Genomic DNA, 24,214 nt, shown 5'->3' on the forward strand with positions numbered 1-24,214 from the left:
GGGGAATGCGCAGCTAGTAACGGGCACAGATTAATAGACAGATCGCCAAAGGCCTGCCTAAAGAAGAGACCGCCATCTTCATGCGATAGACTTTGCCCCTTACCGACACACTTTGCCCCTGGTTCGAGTCCGTGCTAAATTTCGTAGACTTGAACCAAAAGACTTTGCCCCTGGTTCGAGTCCGTGCTAAATTTCGTAGACTCGACCAAAAGACTTTGCCCCTGGTGCAAGTCCAGGCTAAATTCGTTTGACATTACCAACAGACTTTGCCCCTGGTGCGAATCCAGGCTAATTGATCATGAGACCAATTTGAGAGATTTGGCCCCCGTTGTGTGTGTGTGTGTGTGTGTGTGAGAGAGAGAGAGAGAGAGAGAAAGAGAAAGAGAATATTTTACATATGCATATATATATATATATATAAAATTTATTAAATATAAAAAATATATTTTTTACACATAAAATGTTTTTTTATTGAAATAATCACGATTTTAAATGTGATATAACACAGTGTTCAAAAATTTTTAATTAAATTTTATTAAAGAAAATTACTTGAAATTTTTTACATTAAGAATTTAAAGGCTCCTTATTCTCTTGTAGAAATTTATCACTATGCCAATTAATCACTTATTTCGAGTATTTAAAATACTATAATATACAGTAATTTAAGTATTCGAAATAAAAGTGATTAATTACTCGAAATAAAATTGATAAATTGGCGTTACTAGTAATAAATTTCTATAAGGGTTGAAATAAAGTATAAGAGATAAATAGGCTATATGTGAGCCGTATGAGAAATGTGAGATGTAAGACGCATATTGAAATTTAATTTTTCGATATAACTTTCAAAAATGTACACGAGGTACAAAAAATTAGCTTGGACATTTGTAAGACTTAAAATTGGGATTAATTCTCAATTCTATTAATTAAATTTCGATATAACACACCTTACATCCGCGCACGGCTCACATATAGCCCATTTATTAGTGCAATTTTTAAGTTCCTTATTTTTCAAAGTTCACCTTTTTACGTTATCAAATATTTTTGGTACGTTTTCAAGAATTTTATATTTTTACTTACCGCAGTTTCTTATCCAAATGTAAAATCTTTTATCGCAGTCTATAAAAAATTGAAACAATTTACAATTTTATGATATAATATTATTATTATTACAATTTCTATATATATGCACATCTATGTCAAATATCGTGATTTATTTCACATTATTATTATCTATTTGAATAAAAAAAAAAAAAAAAACACTTGCAACAATCAAAAATAAACCGCCTGCCGCGAACGGAAAATGCCAAGAAAGCACGCAATTTCCGCGAATCTCGTAATTTTTTTGAAGAATCAACAATTTCAACGAAATTGTAAATTCTTCAAATCACTGCACAAGTATAATTCACAATAATAATTTTCAGTAACTACGATAAAAAATCGTATACTGAAAACCGCAAACGAAAGTGCAATGGGAGTAAGAGTAAAGTCTGTGATAAAATTAATTGTCAATAGAAAATTAATAATTTTCAAATAGAAAAATTTTGAAATTACCGAGGATTTACAAATAATAAAGTAAAAATATTAAATAATTTATGTTTTCGAATTTTGCTCGCGGAGAGGATCTTTAAAACAAGATTTTTAGAAGAGAGGACCTTTAAAATATAAACAGGCTAAAACGTTGGAAAAATTAAAGCGCGCGTTTAAACAGATAAACGCAATGAAATAGATACGCAATTGTTTTTACTTATCGCTGTAAGCTCACAAGCTTCTGACGTGCTATACACTTTTATATAATATATACAGGGTGTCCGGTAACTAACGGACCAATGATTAAGGGCGGATTCTCTGGCCAATTTGGAGACGATTTTTCCTTAGCAAAAATGTAGAGAAGTCAATAATTTTCGAGTTATAAGCGATTGAAAAAAATAGGTTTTTTGAAAACTAAACGTTTTGGGGTTAAAAGTCTAACATAATTACATTCTTCAGTTAATTTCAGGTAGAGTTTACTATAATAAAATTTTAATTTAAGGCTTAGTTATAAAGATATATAATGACAAAGATTGGAAAGTTGTAAAAAATGATGACCTTTTTCGACATTTTCGCTGAGAAAAAATCGTTCCCAAATTGACCAAAGAATCCATTTGTAATCATTGGTCTGTTAGTTACCGGACACCCTGTATATTGGACACGAGTTTCGTTTGTTTCAGATTCTCGAGAGTTGAAGTAGGAACATACGAGTATCATATATCGTTTGTGACTTGCCGAATGAAAGCAAGACAGAGAGCGAACGAGATGATGAGCTTAATAGCTCATAATGTTATAAATAAATAAATAAAAAATTATAACTTGACCTACTAGTTATTGAATCTTTTTTTAATAAAATGTTTCATTATTATTATCATCTAAGTCTAAGTCGTTTAATTACTTTTTAGTTTTTTAATAATTAATTTAATTTATTCTAGTCATTTTTATGTGAGAAAAATAATATCACGTATACGTTTTATAATGAATTAATATATTTCGGGAACCGAATTATATATTCTTAATAATATTAAAGTGTTTAAAAATTATATTTGACTTTTAATTTTAATTATTTTTTAGCAAAGAGTTCCGAAATCTCTTACACACATAATGGGGATTTTTTTCATCCATATAATTCGCAATTTAGTATATATGTTAATTATTAATTTTAATAAAATAAAAATTAAAATTAAAGGTCAAATATAATTTTTAAACACAAATATATTAAATTAATTATAAAACGTATACCCATGATAGTATTTTTCTCGTACAAAAATAATTAGAGTAAATTAAATTAATCATAAAAGATTAAAAATTAATTAAAGAATTTAAACTTATATTTTATATAATAATAATAAAACATTTTATTACGTCAAACCGTCGTGAAATAATTAAATAAAATTTGCTAGTTACGTCGAAGTCAAGTTTTCTAAGCTTATAAAACATTTTATTAAAAAACAGATTCAATAAATATAAGTACATGTTATATATATACTTATATTTATTGAATCTGTTTTTTTTATAAAATGTTTTATTATTATCATATAAAATATAAATTATTTAATTATTTTTTTATTTTTTTATGAGTAATTTAATTTATTCTAGTTATTTTTGTACGAGAAAAATACTATCACGGGTATACGTTTTATAACGAATTAAATATATTTATGTTGAAAAATTATATTTGACCTTTAATTTTAATTTTGTATTTTATTAAAATTAATAATTAACATATATACTTAATTGCGAATTATATGGATGAACAAAATCCCTATTATGTGTGTAAGAGATTTCGGAACTCTTTGCTAAAATAATTAAAATTAAAAGTCAAATATAATTTTTGAACACTTTTATATTATTAAAAATATATAATTCGACTCTCGAAATATATTAATTCATTATAAAACGTATACGTATTAGTATTTTTCACATATTAAAATGATTAGAATAAATTAAATTAATTATTAAGAAACTAAAAATTAATTAATCGACTTAGACTTAGATGATAATAATAATGAAACATTTATTAAAAAATAATTATAATAGGTCAGGTTAATATTTTATTTATTTATTTATTTATTTATTTATTTATTTATTTATTTATAACATCATAAAATTCTGTCCTTTCCGAAATACGCGAACGCTACGAAAAGATAAATCTCGTACATGCCGCCGGACGAGTTCATGAGCATGAGACGCTCTTATCTTGGGAACGTATTAATAGTTACTGCATTGACCACTACTACGATATGGCGCTGAAATCAGTGAGAAATACTGGTCTCTCCTTCATCCAGACCTTTGGCGATCTGTCTATTAATCTGTGGTAACGGGTAAGGTTGGGTTAGCCAGGAGTCCGTATTTTATTTATTATAAATTTTTCAGAGCAAAAATGCAAAATCCGACTCTTTGGCGGACTACTTTATTATATCAAGAATATATTAAAAAAAAAAAAACCAAAGTTATGTCACTTATTTTATGAAATATCTGGACGATAAGATTCTCACTAGATTCATAAGGAGCAGGGGAAATTTCCGTGGTAACATACTAGATTTGTTCACGTCGCATGCCCCAACATGCTCCTTCTTACTCCAATGCGCTCGTATTGGTGCGCTCCTCGAATTGGACCAATACGAGCTCATTGAAGTAAAAAAGAGCAAGTTAGGGCATGCGACGCGAACAAACCTATACTGACAGCTAACAGCTTGACAAGGAGAGACTATCATTCTGTCCTTGTCTCTCTTACATCGCATATGTAGTAACATCCATGTAGACACAAACACTAATGCGTTGAACGAATGCGATTATTGGGAGATATCAGCAAGAACCGGTTTTCGTATTATCATTGTTTCTCTGTATATGTATATTATATGTAAAAGAACAATAAGAATAGCAATAATTCTTGCCTAACATTATCTTCCAATTATCGTTTCGTGTACGCAATATATATTTCACATTATGCATTTGTAACAAATAATCGAATGATTTATTTAAATATTTGCATATAATCTATATATATAAATCTATATAATAAATAAAATGTGTAATAAATTATCGAATGATTTATTTAAATATTTGCATATAATCTATGTAAATAAAATATGTACAAATAAAATAATATTTATGCAAATATTATTTTATTTGTGTACATATTTTATTTATATACCCAAACAACACCAAGTCCAAAATTGGCGCGTAAGATATCTTTCTAAGATGTCTTTTTGATATCATATCATAAGATAAGCTGTCTTAAAGATTTCTTAATGCTATCTTATGCGTCAATTTTAGACTTGGTGCTGTCTGGGTAGATAATATGCAAATTAATATGTTTATATATATGCACACACATAGATATGACAATAGCGTTATCGTGATTTTTTTCGATTATTAAAGTTATATTGTATAATCTCTCTCTTATCTCTTTCTCTCTGCTGCATAAATACTATTATAACGTAAAAGAACTTACGAGTAACGTATGATGGCTCAATGCAATAATATTCAATCACGTAAAAAACTTGAGTTCAAATATATCAATATCAATTTTTTTACAATATATTAGAATATAGAAAAAATTATAGAAATATAAGGCGATAAACTTGAAAATTTTTAAATATTGAAAATATTTTAATCATTTTTACAATTACATACACTATATATATATATATATATATATATATATATAAATGCAAAATAAGTCCGTAAATAAATTTATCAAGTAATAAATCCGTTGCATGCTTGCAGCTACATATGCACACACAAATAGCTGGTATGTTGATTTTTATTAAAAATTTATTTTCTGTATTATTTTGCATTTATATAGTGTGTATGTGGGTGTGTGTGTGTGTGTGTGTGTGTGTGTGCGTGCGTGTAGTAAAAATATTTTCAATATATTTATAAAATTTTTATTGCCGAAATATATTTTTTTATCATTTCTCTGTATTCCAATATATTATTAAAAAATTGATATTGATATATTTGAACTCTAATAATTTACTGGGTGATACATACTGAACATCCTTTGCATTGATCAATATTACTCGACATAAGTTCTTTTATGTTATAAGTATTATATGGAGCAAATTATACAATAACATCAATAATAGAAAGAAATCAAGAATAACCAACGCATATTCGTCAATCTATGATTGCTATACAAGCTAATAATAATTTATATTCGTTCTCTTATTCTTGTCTCTCGAAAAAGTATAAGCAATAAATTATCAAATCTAACAAGTACCCGTGTCTAACATTGTAGACTAATTTACTTTCAATTATGCTACTGTTATTATTTATCATTAGACAATTATAAAACATATATATATATAGCACTACAAATTATATATGTATATGTTTTATAATTTATTTTATATTTTATTATTTGACAAGTTAAATCTCTCCGAATCATAATTTGCGCTTACATCTTAAAGACGAAATGCTGTAACTCTCTGATATTCCAATCTGTATTTTTGAAAAGGACCACATCCCGTATGGTCGAAATGTTAAAATAAATATATATACAACTTTAATTTGAGGCCAGTGTAGTCAGACCAAATCTATAACCTCTGTTTTATTATTGTCTAATGATAAATAATAACAGTAGCATATATAATTGAGAGTAAATTAGTATATTTTATATATATATATATATTTATATATAAATAATATATCCACATATGTGCATAAGCATATATAAAATTTACAAAAATGGGTGCTTATTAGTCTTGCTACGTTACTGCTTTCTGCTACGGAAGGCCAGAAAGCATTTTTAGGCGGCATCTCGCGTATACCGGCACGGTAGAGGAACAAGGAGAACACGTGATTATTGGTCCTTGTCTCTCTTACGTGCGTCCGCGTGAGCGATGCAGTGGTGTATGTACGTGTACAGACATACATCACTACATAAAACCCGAGAATTGGTTTCTCGGCGTTGGCAACACTGAAACCGGAGTTTCGCGTTGTCACCGCACGAGGTCTCCAATATCAATTCGGATGTAGCGACTTATAAATAAATTCACCAGATCTTTGAAAAAGTAATGTTTATTCATTGAAAGTATAAAGCGAAAGAACAAAAAGAATTAATATGTAACAAATAAATGAATGAATGTGTTGTTATGGAAATATTGATTTTTCTTAAAAACATTATGTATATTAATGAATTGAAGTTATTACAAATGTATAAAGATGTAAAAAAGTGTAAAAGTGCAGTGAAAAGTGTAAGGTGTAATAAAAGTGTAGAGTGTAAATGAAAGGTGTGGATGATGAATGCTACAGTACTCCCCCCCAAGTGACGATATTCGTTGCGAAATGGACTTTCTTCTTCTTTGGTGGGTAGGTGCGTAAAGCTTTTCCAACAGTAGAAGAAGAAGAAGGATTTGAAGTAGCAGAAACAGGAGCTGAAGTAGCAGGAACAGGAGCTGAAGTAACAGGAACAGGAGTTGAAATAGCAGGAACAGGAGTTGAAATAGCAGGAACAGGAGCTGAAGATCTGGTAGAAAGTTCAGTAGAATCTGAAGTTCTAGGAATGAAGGCTGGCTTGAGACGTTCTGTCGAAATATTGACAACTCTTCCTGAAACATTAACTGCAAATAAATGATCAGAGATACGTTTCTCAATAGGAAAAGGGCCAGAATAAGGAGGTTGTAGTGACTTCCTAACAGTATCTTCTCGAATCCAAACATGAGTACAATCAAAAAGATTCTTGTAAACAAAAGGTGATCTTTTGCAATGATGACTTGTAGGAGATGATCTGATATTCCTCATATGAATCCTGTGTTTTTCAAGAAAGATTTCAGGATCTGCAGGAAAATCTTCTTCAATGAAAAATTCTCCAGGAATACGAAGAGTGGATCCATAAAGAAGTTCTGCAGGTGAAGCTTTTAAATCTTCTTTGAAACACGAACGTAATCCCAAAAGAACTGAAGGTAAAGATTCTACCCAGTTGGTTGTTTCGTGGCACATAATCGCTGCTTTCAAAGTTCTATGCCATCTTTCCAGAATTCCATTTGAAGCAGGATGATAAGCAGAAGTTCTAATCCTTTGACATCCAATTAGGTTTGTTAAAGCTTTGAATAAAGCTGCTTCAAACTGAGGACCTTGATCTGTTGTAATGCTGATAGGAGAACCAAAACGTGCTACCCAATGTGAATAAAATGTTGTAGAAATAGTTTCAGCAGAAATCTCAGAAATAGGAACAGCTTCAGGCCATCTGGAAAAACGATCAATCATAGTAAGACAATAACGGTAATTTTGACAAATAGGAAGTGGTCCAACAATGTCTAAATGCACATGCTGAAAGCGTTGATCAGGAATTGCAATCTTAATTGGAGAATTCTTGGTGTGTCTTGAAATCTTCGCACGTTGACATGGAAGACAAGTTCGAGTCCATTCCTTCACATCTTTCTTCAAAGAAGGCCAAATGAATTTCAGTAGTAATTGTTTACATGTCAATCTGCCGCTGGGGTGAGCGAGTCCATGAACAACATCAAAAATTCTCTTGCGTAAGAGTTTAGGAACATATGGACGAATTAATTCCGAAGAGCAATCACAATAAATAGGTATGGTTGATCCTGAAAGAATAAGTTTCTTCAACAGAAGTGAAGAATTTGAAGAAAGTAAAACTTGAAGTTCTTCATCTTCTTTCTGATAATTAGCAAGTTCTTCTAAAGAAACTATAATAGGCATTGAAATAGATTCAATTCTTGACAGAGCATCAGCAACTGAATTCATTTTTCCAGAAATATAGGTAATATTTGTAGAGAATTGAGCAATAAAGTCCAATTGTCTGATCTGTCTTGGTGACGCTTTATCCAATTTCTGACGGAAAGCAAAAATCAAAGGTTTATGATCAGTTCTGATAAACAGTTGTCTTCCTTCAACAAAATGCCTGAAATGTTTAATAGCCAAATAAATGCTAAGAAGTTCTCTATCATAAGTGCTATAATTTCTTTGAGCTTTGTCTAGTTTCTTTGAGAAAAATGATATTGGTTTGATATCGTCATCAATAGACTGTTCAAGTGATGCACCAACAGCAAAGTCAGAAGCATCACAAGTTAAAATAAGAGGAGCATGAGGAGCAGGATGAGAAAGGGTAGTAACTTGTAAAAGTTCTTCTTTACATGACTCGAAAGCTAATTCCGCTTCTTTAGTCCAAGAAATAATTCTTCTATCCCTCTTGCGACTGTCCTTTAAATATTCTGTTAACAGAGCTTGATGATTTGCAGCATCCTTGAGACAGCGACGATAATAATTGATAATTCCTAAGAATCTGCGTAATTCATGAAGTGTCTTAGGTTTAGGATAATCAATAATTCATTTCACTTTTTCGGATGTAGGTTTAACTCCTTGGTTAGAAACTAAGTAACCAAGAAAAGAAATCTCGCTTTGACCGAAAAGACATTTAGCGACATTGATTGTCATTCCAGCTTGTTGAAGACGATCAAAAATAATGCGTAAGTGAGCAAAATGTTCTTTCTCATCTTTAGAAGCAATAAGAATGTCATCAAGATAACAAAAGGCAAAACTCAAATCATTAAGTAAAGAGTTCATGAGCCGTTGAAAAGTTTGGGCTGCGTTTCGTAAACCGAAAGGCATTACGACAAATTCAAAAAGCCCAAATGGAGTAGTGACAGCTGTTTTGTGAATATCTTCTTTAGCGACGGGTACTTGATAGTACGCTTTAACTAAGTCGATTTTAGAAAAGATATTCTTACCAAAAAGTGAAGAAGAAAAATCTTGAATATGAGGTAAGGGATAACGATCCGGGATAGTCACTGAATTGAGTGCACGATAATCACCACACAGTCTCCAAGAATTTTGTTCCTTTTTAGGTACCATATGTAGAGGGGCTGCCCAGGAGCTGCTTGAAGGTCTGCAAATTCCTTGCTCCATCATAGACTTGAATTCTTCCTTGGCACATTTAAGTTTCTCAGGAGTAAGTCTTCTGGGAGTCGAAAATTTAGGAGAACCTTCCGTAACGATATGATGTTCAACACCATGTGTTTTTACCGAGGAAATTGGAGAAAAACGGGTGAGTTCTGGAAATTCGGTTAAAAATTTGTGGTACACAGAATCAGGAGATGTGGTAAAAATTGACAAATGTGCAACTTCTTGAATTTTTCCAGTATTCGTAAGACCGGTAACATTATCAATCAATTTCTTGTTTTTAATGTCAATTAGGAGATTAAAATGACAAAGGAAATCGGCGCCTAAAATAGGACGTTGAATATCCGCGACACAAAATTTCCATTTGAATTCTCTCCTTAAACCGAGGTTCAAAATTAAAGTTTTAGAACCGTAAGTATTAATTTGAGTACCATTTGCGGCAAAAAGTTTTAAATTAGTATGCCACGGCTTCAATAAAACCTTTTTAGGTAACAACGATATATCAGCGCCCGTATCGACAAGAAAATTCAAATTTGAATGTCTGTCGAAAATAATGAGGCGATTGTTAGAAACACCGTCGTAAGCAGCCTCAGTCTTAAGCGGCGTTTTTAGTTTTCCTGTGAAGCCAAGAATGTTTTGGACATAGAACAAGGTAAAGTACATCGTTTAGCCTTATCACCAAACTTCTTATGGTAAAAACAAATTGATGTATCTTTAATATCTTTATTTGATTTGTCTTTCTTACGCGATAACGATCTAAATCTTCTATTCTCTCTAGACCGGCTTTTGGAACGATCTCGACGACGAGAAACTTCTAGAGCTTCGATTCTTCGTAGCAAATCCGCGAAATCCGAAGATTTATTACTTGTATTATTGGAAACTTCCGCGACTTGCAAACCGCCGTCCCGATCAGCAATTTTATCGGCTAATTCCGCAAGTTTAACAAGAGGAACATCCTCTACTACGGCTAAAGTCGTTTGAATTCTATGTGGTAAGCGTTGAAGCCAAATCATTTGCAAAACACTATCTGCTAAAGATCCTCCAGACAAATGACGAATTTCTCGAAGTAATTCCGAAGGCTTTTTATCATTAAGTTCAATTCCAGCTAATATTTGTCTCAAACGTTTTTCCTCTGAATCCGTAAAGCGATTTATTAATATTTTCTTTAAATAATTATATTTATCTGTTTTAGGTGGATTTTCAATGACTTCAGATATGTTTACTAAGGCTTGTTCATCAAGATGACGAATGACAGAACTATATTTAATATCATCTGATCGAATTCGATAAACCGTAAACTCACTTTCAATAGAAGCAAACCAGAGTTTAGGTTGTTTATGCCAGAAAGTCGGTAGTTTTAATAAACGAAACTCATTTGAGTGAATTTGTAACATAGGATCACTCACCTGATGTCCAGTTTGAGAAGGTAAAATATTAATATTTTCTGATCCAACCTGATTTGATCCGCTCGCCAAATCCATATCAATCTGTGTATCCGAACAGGGTCTAACTGGTGATCTATCGATTGGCATTTTCCTCTTGTTCCAGGAATCCGATAAAATGATTTGAGAATTTCCGTGAAGGACTAATCCGCCTCTGATGTTTCAAAGATCCGAAGAATGAATCTCTTAAAATCAGAATATCCAGCAATTCTTCCAAGCGATGATAATATTTCGCAGACTTCAAATACGACGATCACTTGGCACTTATTCCGCATCAGCCTTTAAAATGCGTCGGCTTTAATATCACGTCGGCTTTAATATCACGTCGGCTTTAATATCACGTCGGCTTTAATATCACGTCGGGGTCACCAAAAATGTAGCGACTTATAAATAAATTCACCAGATCTTTGAAAAAGTAATGTTTATTCATTGAAAGTATAAAGCGAAAGAACAAAAAGAATTAATATGTAACAAATAAATGAATGAATGTGTTGTTATGGAAATATTGATTTTTCTTAAAAACATTATGTATATTAATGAATTGAAGTTATTACAAATGTATAAAGATGTAAAAAAGTGTAAAAGTGCAGTGAAAAGTGTAAGGTGTAATAAAAGTGTAGAGTGTAAATGAAAGGTGTGGATGATGAATGCTACACGGAGTTTGCCTGGGTGTACTGCCGACTAGTGGTGAGCGATGTTAAAAAAAAGCATCGATTCGGAAATAATCGACACAAAATAAAATCGATGTTTCAAAATCGATATTTTGCCAAATAAATCGATTTTAATCGATTCTTTTTTATGCGGGACAATGCGCGCCTAATTTAAATAGCTGCAACTAAAAGGAGAAAAAAACCGGCAAAAAATTAATAAAAAATTAAGTAAAGTATTATTTTGCTTTTATTAATATCCCTATTTTTTATTATTTTACTTTTTATTTATGTATATACAAAATTGAGCATGGAATATTGATGTTCCTGGTAATGGTTTGAATGCTGTATGATTTATAATTTTATCTTGTTTCTCTTAAGCGGGGAGCACACACTTTTGCATAAGCGCATAAGCGTAAGCATAAGAATCTTGATTGGTCTATAAACGTATGCACAAGAAATTCAACCAATCGAATTTCTTATGCATATGCTTATGCGCTTATGCAAGAGTGTGTGCTCCCCGCTTTATGATTCCAGAGTTGTATCTGCCTCCTTCAAATACATACCTATACAAAGAAAATATTTATTAGTTCTATGTTCATAAAAAAAGATAACCGAATAAAAATAGTACAATGAGAGTAAAGGTAGAAGCTTGAGAAACAGGTTATAATTATTAAAAACCCAAGAAATTTGATATATTATGCTATATTATTAATTCCTGTAAACATATTACACATCTTGTACATAATTTTATGTACAGTAAGAACACATGCTTCTTATTTCGCGAAGTAAAGGAAACATCGATGTTATTTTTTAATAATCGATTGTTACTCGATGTATCGATCAGCAAAAACATCGATTAAAATAATCGATGTTGTAATAAAAAGCATCGATTTTCTAAACATCGAGTGAACATTGCCCTCCACTACTGCCGACCCTTAATAAAGAAGAAAAAATAACCTCTTGAACGAAAAAGAAAAGCGACAAAAACTTAAACCAGCGAAAGAGATGTATGCGAATGTCCTGTGAACGCCGTGGTGAACAGGCGATGGATGGACGGATGACGTTCAGCGAGGAACGTGAGACAGCCCTGCCGAGAAATGCCGATAACCCATCACACCAGATTTCGTCAACATCTACGTCCGAGTCAACGAATAACGACGTCAAAGAAAGACTGGCGATAGAGGAGCGACTGGCTGCTAAAATGTTTTCCTATGAAATTGTTTGCTTCTTCCTCGCGATTACTTTTGCTGCCATGGCTGCTCTACATAGCTCGTGAGTTGTTCATTTAATTTTCATATAAATTTATATATATATGTATATATTTACTTTTTATTGTATTTATAGATTCGACCTTAAGTTTGTAGCGTCACAGACTGAATATCCTTGCTTACTAAACCGTTATATATTATTCTAGATATTTCTTAATTTGAAAATTTTTTAAATTTCTTATTTTAAAAATTTTATTTTAATTTTTTTTAATTTAAAACATTTTTTATATTTTTATTTTTTTATCGTGTTGTTTCCTTCAATCTTTCTTTTTCTCTCTCAAAACAACGTATGCTAAAAACTTATATTACATACATATTGTATCACCACACTTAGATCATATAATAAAATGTGTATTAAAAAAATGAATATAAAGATTCATAATAAAACTAAAAATTATATAACCAATTTTTAACATATGTTTCATTTATATAATTTATATAATTGAGTGATACAATATCCTTGCACTGTGAACCACTATATATTACTTTAGATTTCTTAATTTGAAAATTTTTTAAAATATTTTTCTTAATTAAAAAAATTTTTTTAGTTTTATTATTTTTTTTCGTGTTGTTTTTTTCAATCTCTCTTTTTTCTCTTTCAAAACAATGTGTACTAAAAATTGATATTACATACGTACTGTATCATCACACTTAGGTTATAATACAATGAGTATTAAAAATAAATATAAAGATCCATAAAAATTTTATAATCAATCTTTAACATATGTTTCATTTATATTTATATGATCATAATTGAGTGATACAATATAAGGATATAGAGAGCTTTCTAGCAAGAAACATATGTAGGATGCTTTCCAGCTATAACACAAGCCAACACAATTATACACAGCTGAAATGCTGTATTTGATTGTGTTGTCGTTTTATGTCATTTCATGAATATCAATTTTTTTATCATTACAGAGCACAATTTTTTAAATTAACAAATATTCTGGTAGGGGAGATAAACTTAAAAAAGCAACTATAAAGTGACTATTCTCTAGTAGTAAAAAGTAGAAAAACTAGTAATTTTTTTTACTCTATCATCAGAGAGCATGATAGTCTCATTAGATAATTTTTTTCTAAATTTAAAAAAGCCTTCTTTTAAATTTTTTTTTTAATTTACCTCCACAATGTGTATTTAGGTAGCAAGTGTATGTCATTTTTACGTCGAATGACGTCATTAAACGGTATATTTAACGATAAAATGACAGTAAATTTAACAGTAAAAACGTCATTTTGACGTTTAACTTTTAGAGGACGGGCGTATTTTTTCGTAAACTTTTGTAATTTGAAGTAAGAACTTTTATATCTTTATTATAGTGTTGTACTATAAAAAATAAGCGACCCTTATAGAACCAAAATATTGGCTTCTTGTCCTCTAAAGGTTAATGATGTCAATTTGTTATTTGAGTGTGTTCTGTTGTTGGAAAGTATTTATGGATATAATTGACATGGATATGATTAACATTATAAAAAAACTTTTTTGGAACTTTTTTTAAAGATTTTTTAAATTTATGTGATAGCTAATTGTACTTCTTTTTTTTTGGTTGAAAGCTCTCGCAATAAATTATGTCTATATCTGTAATCAGCTTAATTGTTTGTACTTGTTTATTATCATGAATTTTGTAGACCTCCCAAAATTTCCAAACCTCCTATAGCGAAACCTTTCTTCGCTCAGAGCTCCATAGTATTGGATTTCTATAAGGGTCATTTAGATGCAATGATCGAAAGAATAACGCAGGCGGATTTTAGTTTTGTTATGTATTACGCTCCTTGGGATGCGGAAAGCCAGGCTCTTCGTAAAGAATTTGAAAGCGTTGCTCGGTTTTATCATCCACAGGTATACGAGATTTGTAATATTATCTTACTCGCATTTTTTTACATATTGATTAATGCTTGCATTGTATCGTTTTTAGATATTCTTTGCAGCTATTAATTGTTGGCATCCTGATTCAGAATGTAGAGCACAATATAATAAAATTCATGGCTATCCAGTGCTGATGCTGTATCCGGCCAGAGAATCTGGTATCAATTACAGAGGAATTCGCACAGCACCATACATGATTCATTTTCTAGATGCGCTTATGAATCCTATTGTCAGAATAACACATAAGGAACAACTAACAGAATTATTGATTGCCAATGATGTAAGTGTAATTTATAAATTAAAAAATTAAGTAAAATTAAGTAGAAATTAAAAAAAGATTATAACAGACTTTGTCTCATAATAGATGTTAAATACGTTTAAGAAAAAAATAATTTTGTTTTAAAAACGAAACTTGTTTTTTTTTTTTTATAAAAAAACTATATTTTGTGGAAACAATATTTATTTTCTATTTACATCTCTAATAACAGTGTATTTTGTATCAATGATTATTTAATAATTTACTAAAAATTTACAGGCAGTGGTTATAGGATATTTTAATTTTACAAGGTTGGATAAAACTCCTGGATATCGAGAGTTTTATAAAGCTGCAATACGATCACTGGAAAGAGATCCTAACAGAGAATTGGTATTTGCTGTAGTAACTAGTGCATCATCCAGTAAATTGCATTACGGAGTCTATAAGTTTCCATCAGCAAATTTACTCATGTGGAATGAATCTTTAGTAAGTGTATAATATTTATATGTGAATTTTTATACTTACTTTATGTAATATATTAGTCTTTATGAAACTATTCAGAGCTATCCAGAAAACAATGAATGGACGTGTGAGAATATTCTCAGTTGGATTAGCAGTTCTATTCATCAACCATCCCTTTGGTTACAACCTCCTGGTGCCAAAGCCCTTACTTTCGCACCTTATTTACACGAAGGACCTGTCTTATTTCTTTTTACACCACGGAATCCACTTCATACAGAAAATTATATTTACAATCTAGTGCGCATTAAAATTATTCCATAATTTATAAACATTTACTAATATAAAAAAATTACAATTGATTTGTATGATTTTTTTAACTTTATTGCATATTTATGAAATGCATGAAATTAAGATTTAATTAAGGTGTTCAAGTTATATCGAAATATTTTTGTTCTTTAGATAAGAGAACTTGGCTTACAGTATTACAACTGTGCAGATAATATGCTAGTGAAGGATATAATCGATCGTTTGGAAATGAAACGAAGTACAGCAATGATCCGTCACTTTTCTAGAAATCAAGAATGTGCCCAACTCCTGAACAAGACCAATATTTGTACTGAACAAATAAAAGAATCCATTACTACCATATCAATTCAGCGATGGATTAATAATAGTTGTTGTGCAAATGTGGCGATGAATAAATGCGACATCTTGTGCAAGACGAAGGCGATGAATTCATTAGAAAAAGAGATCTATAGAGCTAAAAAGTATGATGATGTTTGCAAAGATACTGACGTATTCACATCTCCTATGATTGGACAACATGAAGAGCAGATACACAATTATAACAAGAATTCCAAGATAAAATTAGAGGAAAAGTCAAATTTAAACAGGTAACATTAATTATATATATGGACAAATTTTTATATACAAGCTATGCGAAAAGTCCCGGAACGGTTTAATATTTCGGAAAGGAAGTATTTTACGAACAAATATTTTAGATCAAAAATTGTAGTGTTTAAAAGTACCCATTTAATGGTTTGATCTTACCATAGATGGTATAGCCAAGGTCATATTAAGATCCATATTATTAAAATGGAATTACCATATTTTTTTATATAAATCGATTTCTCACAATATTCTACATATAAAGATATAAGGATAGAATGATCAAAAATTAAATAGTTTACGAGATATTTTATATTTTAATTTAACACAATTTTACATAAAGTATGAAATACATATTTTGTAAAGTATTCATTTTCTAATCTTACCTTAATACTTTTATGATACAAATTAATGAGAATTAATTGGTTTAAAGAAAACATAATTGATTTAAAAAAAAGTATATAATTGTAACTAATAGCTACATACTAAACTATTAGCTACATACATCTAAAAAATATTTTACATATATATAAAAAAATGAAATGTATATATATTGTTTTAAGGGTACATACAGATATGAAGTATAAAACATCATTATTAAATGAAGAAACCGATTCACGATCTGCAAGCATTATAAGAAGAAATTTTTTAAAAGAAAGTTGCAAAAGATGGTTAGCCGGAAACGATTATTATCCAACATTATTTCCGCAGGATTCTTCAAGGAAATTTAATATCAGTTTAAAAGAATTGGTTTGCAAAACCAACAAGACATTAGCTTTAATAGCTATTGACAGTTTACATTATTCCCATTTTGCGGAACATCTTGGGATTGATCTCTCAAGGCGAAAAAATAAAACTACCGTTGTGATCTTAGATGCCGCAGTAAGTTTTAAAAGACGAGATAAAAAGATATTTTAAGGCTCCTAGCTCCTTGCCGCTGCCATGTTAGATTGATGTCAGAGGCGAGAAAGGACACGCTGAAAATTCTTAGATGTCATTTTTAAAAGTGAAAAGATTTTGATGAAAAACTACTTCAAATGGCTTTATCACATTTTCAAAATATTCGAAAATTATTAACTGACGTTACAATTCCAACATGATCGGTGAGGAGCCAAGAGTTTTAATAATACATTTTAACATAATAATTAAGTATGCTTTGAAGCATCATAAATTTTGATAGTTTAAAATTAGTTCCGTTCAAATTTCGAAATTTTCTTGATTTTTTTCAAATTACATGTGGCATTTTTTGTCATTGCAGCTAGAAAGTCAGTACGTCATGCATCATAATTTCAGCGAATACACTCTCGTCAATTTCATAAACAGTTATACGCAAGGTTTGCTAGAGCGAACATTACGTTCGAACAATCCACAGCGCAACGAGACGCAAAAATTGAATGAAAAAAACCACAATAATGAAGAGAATTCGCATTCACAAATTCATGTGCTAGAACTAACAACGAAAACATTTTTGGACATAATTTTGGATCCAACAAAGGTCAGTTATGCAATGCATTTATTACCCTTTATAATTAGCAATGATAATATAACATAGTGTACATTTTATTTTGAAATATCTGGAAATCATGGGATTTTAGAAAAAATATATCGGGCCAAAAAGGTTTCGAGGGACATTAATATCATGACCTAGAATTGTCTTTGAATTTTTTAAGATCATTTAAAGATTGATCTAATTTAAAAAAAAATAGAATCAGCCTAATTTTTTTTATTTTTGATATATGAGCAAAAAGTGAATAGTTTAGAGATGTTGATGATTTAGAGATTTTTCATACTTTAATTTTGATAATTTACATAAACTATCAAATATATATATATATATATATATATATATATATATATATATATATATATTATCTTGCCAAATGTTCATTTTTCGTTAAGGGGTTAGGCCAGTCTAGAGTCCTCAAAAAAGGCCTAACTTTGACAATTTATTCTGGGAGTAAGGAAAAAGAAATGGAATTTCTCTCATTCAGGCTTTATTAAACATGTATTTGAGTGTATAAAAAAATTTTTATTATGACATTTTGATACAAAATGGCGGCTACTGGGCCAATCTTCGGAATCACCTTTTTCAAGAGGGCCTCTATGGGCGACGGTGATTCTAGGAACTCGTGCTATCTGAAACAAAATAAAGAACGGGATTTTAATCTACATAAGATTTGCTAGTAAAGTACGTATGTTTTTAGCTTTACATCAATTTTTCGCAAAATGGCGGACTTGTAAAAAAAAGGTTCAATTTTTGACCGAAAAAATGAGCAGTAAATTGTTTATAAAAAAAAGTTGCAATGATAACAAAAAAATCGTACGTAGTTTACTAGATAACGTTACTGTGAAGCTACAGTTAAAATTTCAAGTGGATACGTGCGATAGTCTCCGAGTACCATCGTCGCCCGATTTGAAAAATGCAGTTTCAAGAAAAACGCGTTTAAAGTTTTACGTGCTGAAAATTTTGTTATACCTTCAGTCTGCAATGCCTGCGCCGTACATTTCACCTTCCATGGACACGTGGAACTCATCTTCTTCCTTTCTGGATGCCTTCTGTTCGATTCTAGATCTTCTTGCAGCATCTGAGAGCGAACGATCGGATAATTTGATGCGGTTTTGATCAGTCTCTTGACAGTAATTATAGCAGTTTGGTCCAATTTTGATGCCTATGTTCTGCATGACTCTCATGGCACTTGTGAGGCCATCATTATAAGTACCTGCAGCAATATATACAGCTGTGTCAAGTACATTTTTGCCACTGGATGTCACTTTTGGGGCCGTCGACCATACTGTAGCGTTGAAACTCTCATTACTGTTTTGAGTGAAGCCGCCTATGCAACGAGTGAGTAGGTCATCACTGGTTAATTTTTCATAAATTGGAGTTATAGTCTTGTACACTTCTTCATGTAAAGGTGGTTTATGTGTATATTCGTCCAAAGTTCCAGTGGCCTTGGCCCTTTGCCACGAGCACCACGAATTTTCTCCGCTCGGGCAGTGATCGTGCTTGGGCTTGGCATCTGTTGATAATTTGTGATCTAGCGTTGCGTAGATCGCAGTCCTCATTTTCTCTACAGAATCATGATTTCTGCGTATCGCTAGACCATAATAAATTGACAGTTCATCGATCAATTTGCCAGTTAGTTTACCTTTTCCGCCGAGGCCCTTTGTTTTCTTTTTTAAATTCCGGAGATGCGTACCCATGCGTTTCTGGACGTGATCGATACACTCTTTTTTCTGGACAATCGAATCTTCATAAGGTGATGAATTTACAATACCCGTATATGTCTTAGAGTCTCCATCTCCGATATAGCTAGTATATTTCAGGTTGTGTAAAGATTTAGAGCGCTGGAACATTTCGCAAACAGCATTGACTTCCATGAGGCCCGAAGAGCCCTCGTGGTTAGCTTGGCATTCGTCGGCATGGGTTTCCAACCATTCCTCGTAATTTGCTGTACCTTCCTTCGTTTTCCAAAATTCGCATGCTTTACAGTACTTACATTTTACCGAAACGTCCACAACTTTACCAGTCTTCCATCCAATTAGCGAGACGAATCCAAAAAGCGACGAGAATCCTCGTTTTCGCCATGATCCATCACCGGACACAGCTATTCCTCCGGAGTTACTCGATTCATCGGTTTTTTCTTTTTCCTCTTGAGCAGCTTTCTTCATACTTTGCTCACACATTATTTCTGCACCACTATGAATACATTTCACTAAAGAGTCATAAAATGAATGAAAAATCGGCCGTGGAAGATCCATGAATGCACAAAATTTTTGTATGCCGTGTAATCCCACTCCGATTAATCGCATTGCAAGAATGATTCTGCGATTAATTTCGTATGCTTTATCAATAAATGAACAGCTCGGAACAAAAACTTTATCGCATTCTTTACACGTAATCACAATCTTGAAACCCAAGCCACGATTTCCCGTTTCAGTAAATTCTACATCGGACTTACACTTTTTACAAACAACTACTTGAGAAATTGCTGTAAACACTGTCAAAAAGTCTATCATCCTGTATCCAACACTAGGATTCACTTCAATATCATCTGAATTATTTGCAGATAATTTCTTAGCAGACGTACCAACGTTCTCACTAGGCTGCTCCATTTCAAAGCGATTTAACGGACGCTGCCGCTTTGAAATGCTTGGTCCATCTGCTTTGGATTTCCGTCCTCTTTTGCACCGAATAAACTGGCTTCTTGTCATCACTCATATTGTTAACAATGATAGTTTATCAGTAAAAACCACTGTAGTCAATAAAATAAAATAATTCGTTAAAGCAGAAAAATTAACGAAAACAAAAAGAAGCGTTCACGCGTGGTGTCGTTTTTCAGCTGTCTGACTCACACACAAGCCCACACATACAGCTGTATTGATAAACAAACACTTCCTAACGACCTTTTGGGGAACAATTATTGGCCCCGTTAGTACATTAGTGCAAAGAGTAAGGTAAAAAGGGGACAAAAGGAAGCCCGCCGCGGCAAGTAGAAAATGCGCTCGTCGCCCGCTCCGAACGCTTCGACACTACAACGGATTGGACAGGGAAAAAATTGTTTTTTCACTATTCTACCAATTGAATAATGTTTTTAGGACCCTAGGGGGAATTTAAGCCAATAAAAAAAATTTCGATTTTTTGAAAATCCTAGACTGGCCTAACCCCTTAATCTTACTTGATTAATGAAAGGAATAATTTGGTATAAAAAAAACTCAATTATTTTTTGTAAACATGTAATTAGCAAGTAGCAGCTAATTTTTCTTTACATAAATTAATTTCTCTCATTTTGTGCATAAAAGTATAAAGATAACATCGAAAAATGAAAATTTTATGAGATACATCATAATTTATGTAAAATTATATTAAATTAAAGTATAAAATATCTCATTAATTATTCAGTTTTGGCTATATGACTCTTATAATTTTTTATATCGAATATTTCGAGAAATTGATATAAAAAAAATTAAGGTGATTCTACTTAAAAATAAAAAAAAAATAGATTGACCTAAAAATTATCTTGGAAAATGCTACCAAAGACAATTCTAGGTCACGATATTATGTCCCTCTCGAGACTACAACTTTTGCCTGTTACATTTTTTTAAATCCCGTGATTTCCAGATAATTGAATTTTCAAAATAAAAGTTAACACTGTACAATGATTTCAATGCATAATGCATTAATGTTTTTTATAGGACGTCGTTGTAATGTACTATTCTCCTTACTGTGGATTTTGTAGTGCTATATCATATGTATATTTAACAGTTGCATATTACTTATCCAATATGGATCATCTAATCTTTGTAAAGATTGATGGGGACAATAACGATTTACCATGGGAATACAGCATGAATCGCTTTCCGTCCATTTTATTTTTTCCTGCAAAAAGGTGCGTTAACTTTTGCCTTCAGCAATTTTTAGTTCTAAACTTTTTTGAATGTGATACTTTTATTATATTAAAAAAACTTGTATTTTATATTTTATTTATTTTACACTCTTCTGTTTTGTTTTTTCCTATTTTAATTATCAAAAACAATTTTTATTTATATATTTTTAATTTTATTAAGGGAATTCCTCAATTTTATTACCAATAAAATTACTATTTTCATATTTCTAGTCTCTTGTCGCATTAATTTGACATAATTAAAAATGCTTTTCCATAATTGCAAAATGCGCATACATCAATAATCCTAAAAAGCTTCGGTTTTATATACAAAATAAAAAATAATTACGAAATTATTATCCTAAAATTGTCCTATTTTATTGATAAAACGATCATTTTTCTACACTCTTTTCTTTTTTACTGGTTGAATAGAATAATAAATACTTTTCCACGATTAAAGTACATATACAGGGTGTGCTATAGAAAATTGTTGAAACTAATCAGTTGTCATTTTTTAATACAAGCAATTATTGAGAAAATAAAAATTGTGTTGAAAAGAGAAAAGTCTACAGTTTTAATGGTTTTATAAATAAAATGTTTGTATACCAGTATATTTTATTGATAAAAAATAATGAAAAAAAGTGTTAATAACCACATAAAATCACATAAATTAATGATAAATATTTTCAACAGTGCCAGATTTAATAGCAGCTATTAAAATCGTCAATAACATTAAAAATGACATGATAGAAAAAGTTTTTATGAGGTTTCGTAAAAGAACAGAATTTTCTACAAATTCAAATGGTGCGCACTTCGAAAAGATTTATCATTAGTTTACATATGTGCTTATTAGCTTTTTTCATTACTTTTTTCATTATTTTTTATCAATAAAATAAACTGGTATACAAACATTTTATTTATATCCATTAAAAATTGTAAACTTTTCTCTTTTGCTACGGGACACCCTGTAGAAACAAAGCCGGAACTTACCAATTTTGTTATAAACAAAAAATTTACATTAAATTTTTTTTTTACTTTAATTGTGAAAAAGCATTTATTCTATTTAATTAATAAAAAGAAAAATGCGCAGAAAAATAAATGTTTTATTGCTAAACAGTGTTGTGCTTAGATAATTTAAAAATTAGCTAGATAAAGATGAGATAAAAATATGTAAATTTATCTTAGATAAGATAAAGATGCTTTTGTATTAATTGTATCTAGATAAAAGATAAAATTATATGGCGATTTATTTAGATAATTTTCTAGATAATAATTTTTAAGACTGCTTATGTAAACACAGTTATAAAAAAAAATGTAAATTATAAAAGGAATATAAAAATGTGTTCATATTTTTATTTATAAATTTTTATCGCTTACTGTTTAAGTTAGATTATTTAAATATTTTATGTGCTATGATTCTAAACCAAAATTATCTGAAAATTATTCTAGATAATTTAGTAAAGATAATACTTTTTTTCATGTAAGATGCAGATATAGATAATACATATTTTTATTATCTATAATAAAGAGATGACGCCAAAATTTCATCTAGATAATCATCTATATAATTTTATTTACATAACAGCAAACTCTGTCGCTAAAACAGACCGGCTTTAGGGCTAAGATCACCTTAATTATCATTATTTAAAAACAAGTTTTAATATATCTAATAATGTTTACTTTTGATTGAAATTTTAGGAAAGAGGACAGCACCGTATTTCCATTTTCCATTCCTATTACCATTCCAAATTTACTGAACTTTGTACTAGCGAACTTAAACGGCGATTCCCACGTCGAAGCTTTGATCAACGTCTGTCAAGCGGGAACCGGCGAAGCGCCGGATAAATGCATCACCAGGACACGACGATTGTGTTTAGATATTATCGAGCAACTTCTGCAGGATTACAGAAAGTTAAGGCGGCACTTGAATTTTTTGGATAAAAAAGTTGCGCGCAATAAACGTAAGATCATTCTTCTAAAATTAGAGCATATCAAGGATATTCATTTGATTTTGGGTTCTACCGTTGATCTTGATCGAAAGAGAGATCGAACGAAGGCGCAATTGATTAAGAGAAAGTTTCAAAAATACTATAGCGCTATTGGATCGTTAGAAAGTGATAAGACGGAAAGCCGGCCTTTTGCTATTAAGGATGCCGCGCGTACGCCAACTGCTAAACATAAATTGATGAGAAGCGAATTGTGATATAGATTTTGCCTTGCAAATCTAGATATGTCTTTGCTATGATAAATATATATATGTATATATGTAATAATAGATATTAATATGAATAGATATTTTGGAATACTCTCGATATTTCAGTAATTAAATTGATATCAAATTATAAATAAAGATAGACTTTTTTAACTTGACTATCATTTCTTATTAATATAAAAGAGGAAAAAATTTGTTAATGAAAACATAATTAGAACCAGTAATTTTACAATCAACTTTATGTAATAAAATCATGAAAAAGGATGTATAAAGTTCTTGTAAATAAGATTGAATATAAGAGTGTGTCAGTAAATATTACCAAATTAAAAAATACGATTAACTGTTTAATTTAAGATCCTAGCATATATTTCATTAAATATAAAATA

General features: G+C 30.7%; 2 protein-coding genes and 1 long non-coding RNA gene across 10 annotated transcripts; 2 read left to right on the top strand and 1 right to left on the bottom strand.

Moving 5' to 3' along the window:
• Positions 1-30: 30 nt before the first annotated feature.
• Positions 31-2,406, top strand: LOC146725081 (uncharacterized). The gene is made up of 2 exons (XR_014925125.1): positions 31-275; positions 2,208-2,406. It is a non-coding gene; the product is annotated as an uncharacterized LOC146725081 (long non-coding RNA).
• Positions 2,407-12,371: 9,965 nt separating this feature from the next.
• Positions 12,372-23,928, top strand: LOC114929593 (thioredoxin domain-containing protein 11). Of its 8 annotated transcripts, none has more exons than XR_014925186.1 (10): positions 12,372-12,763; positions 14,389-14,599; positions 14,676-14,906; positions 15,162-15,368; positions 15,444-15,641; positions 15,804-16,237; positions 16,796-17,114; positions 17,491-17,727; positions 18,803-19,077; positions 20,303-20,548. XR_014925186.1 is itself a non-coding variant. In XM_029301169.2 (10 exons), the coding sequence occupies exons 1-10, from the start codon at positions 12,501-12,503 to the stop codon at positions 23,817-23,819; spliced, it is 2,799 nt and encodes a 932-aa protein (XP_029157002.2). In that variant the 5' UTR covers positions 12,372-12,500; the 3' UTR covers positions 23,820-23,928. The 8 variants fall into 8 exon arrangements, 7 of the variants coding, with proteins under 7 accessions (XP_029157002.2, XP_085340940.1, XP_085340947.1 ...); XM_029301169.2 differs by lacking the exons at positions 18,803-19,077; positions 20,303-20,548 and adding exons at positions 21,429-21,622; positions 23,315-23,928; XM_085484817.1 differs by lacking the exons at positions 18,803-19,077; positions 20,303-20,548 and adding exons at positions 21,429-21,622; positions 23,315-23,928 and having other exon boundaries at positions 12,697-12,763; positions 14,438-14,599.
• On the bottom strand, positions 18,345-20,663 carry LOC114937888 (uncharacterized). The gene is made up of 2 exons (XM_029311564.2): positions 18,709-20,663; positions 18,345-18,368 (listed from the first exon to the last, which is right to left on the bottom strand). The coding sequence occupies exon 1, from the start codon at positions 20,445-20,447 to the stop codon at positions 18,711-18,713; it is 1,737 nt and encodes a 578-aa protein (XP_029167397.2). The 5' UTR covers positions 20,448-20,663; the 3' UTR covers positions 18,345-18,368; positions 18,709-18,710.
• Positions 23,929-24,214: the final 286 nt, after the last annotated feature.

This window comes from Nylanderia fulva, unplaced genomic scaffold (genome assembly GCF_048542155.1).
Source record: "Nylanderia fulva isolate GAGA-0341 unplaced genomic scaffold, ASM4854215v1 Scaffold105, whole genome shotgun sequence".
Classification (NCBI taxonomy): Eukaryota; Metazoa; Arthropoda; class Insecta; order Hymenoptera; family Formicidae; genus Nylanderia; species Nylanderia fulva.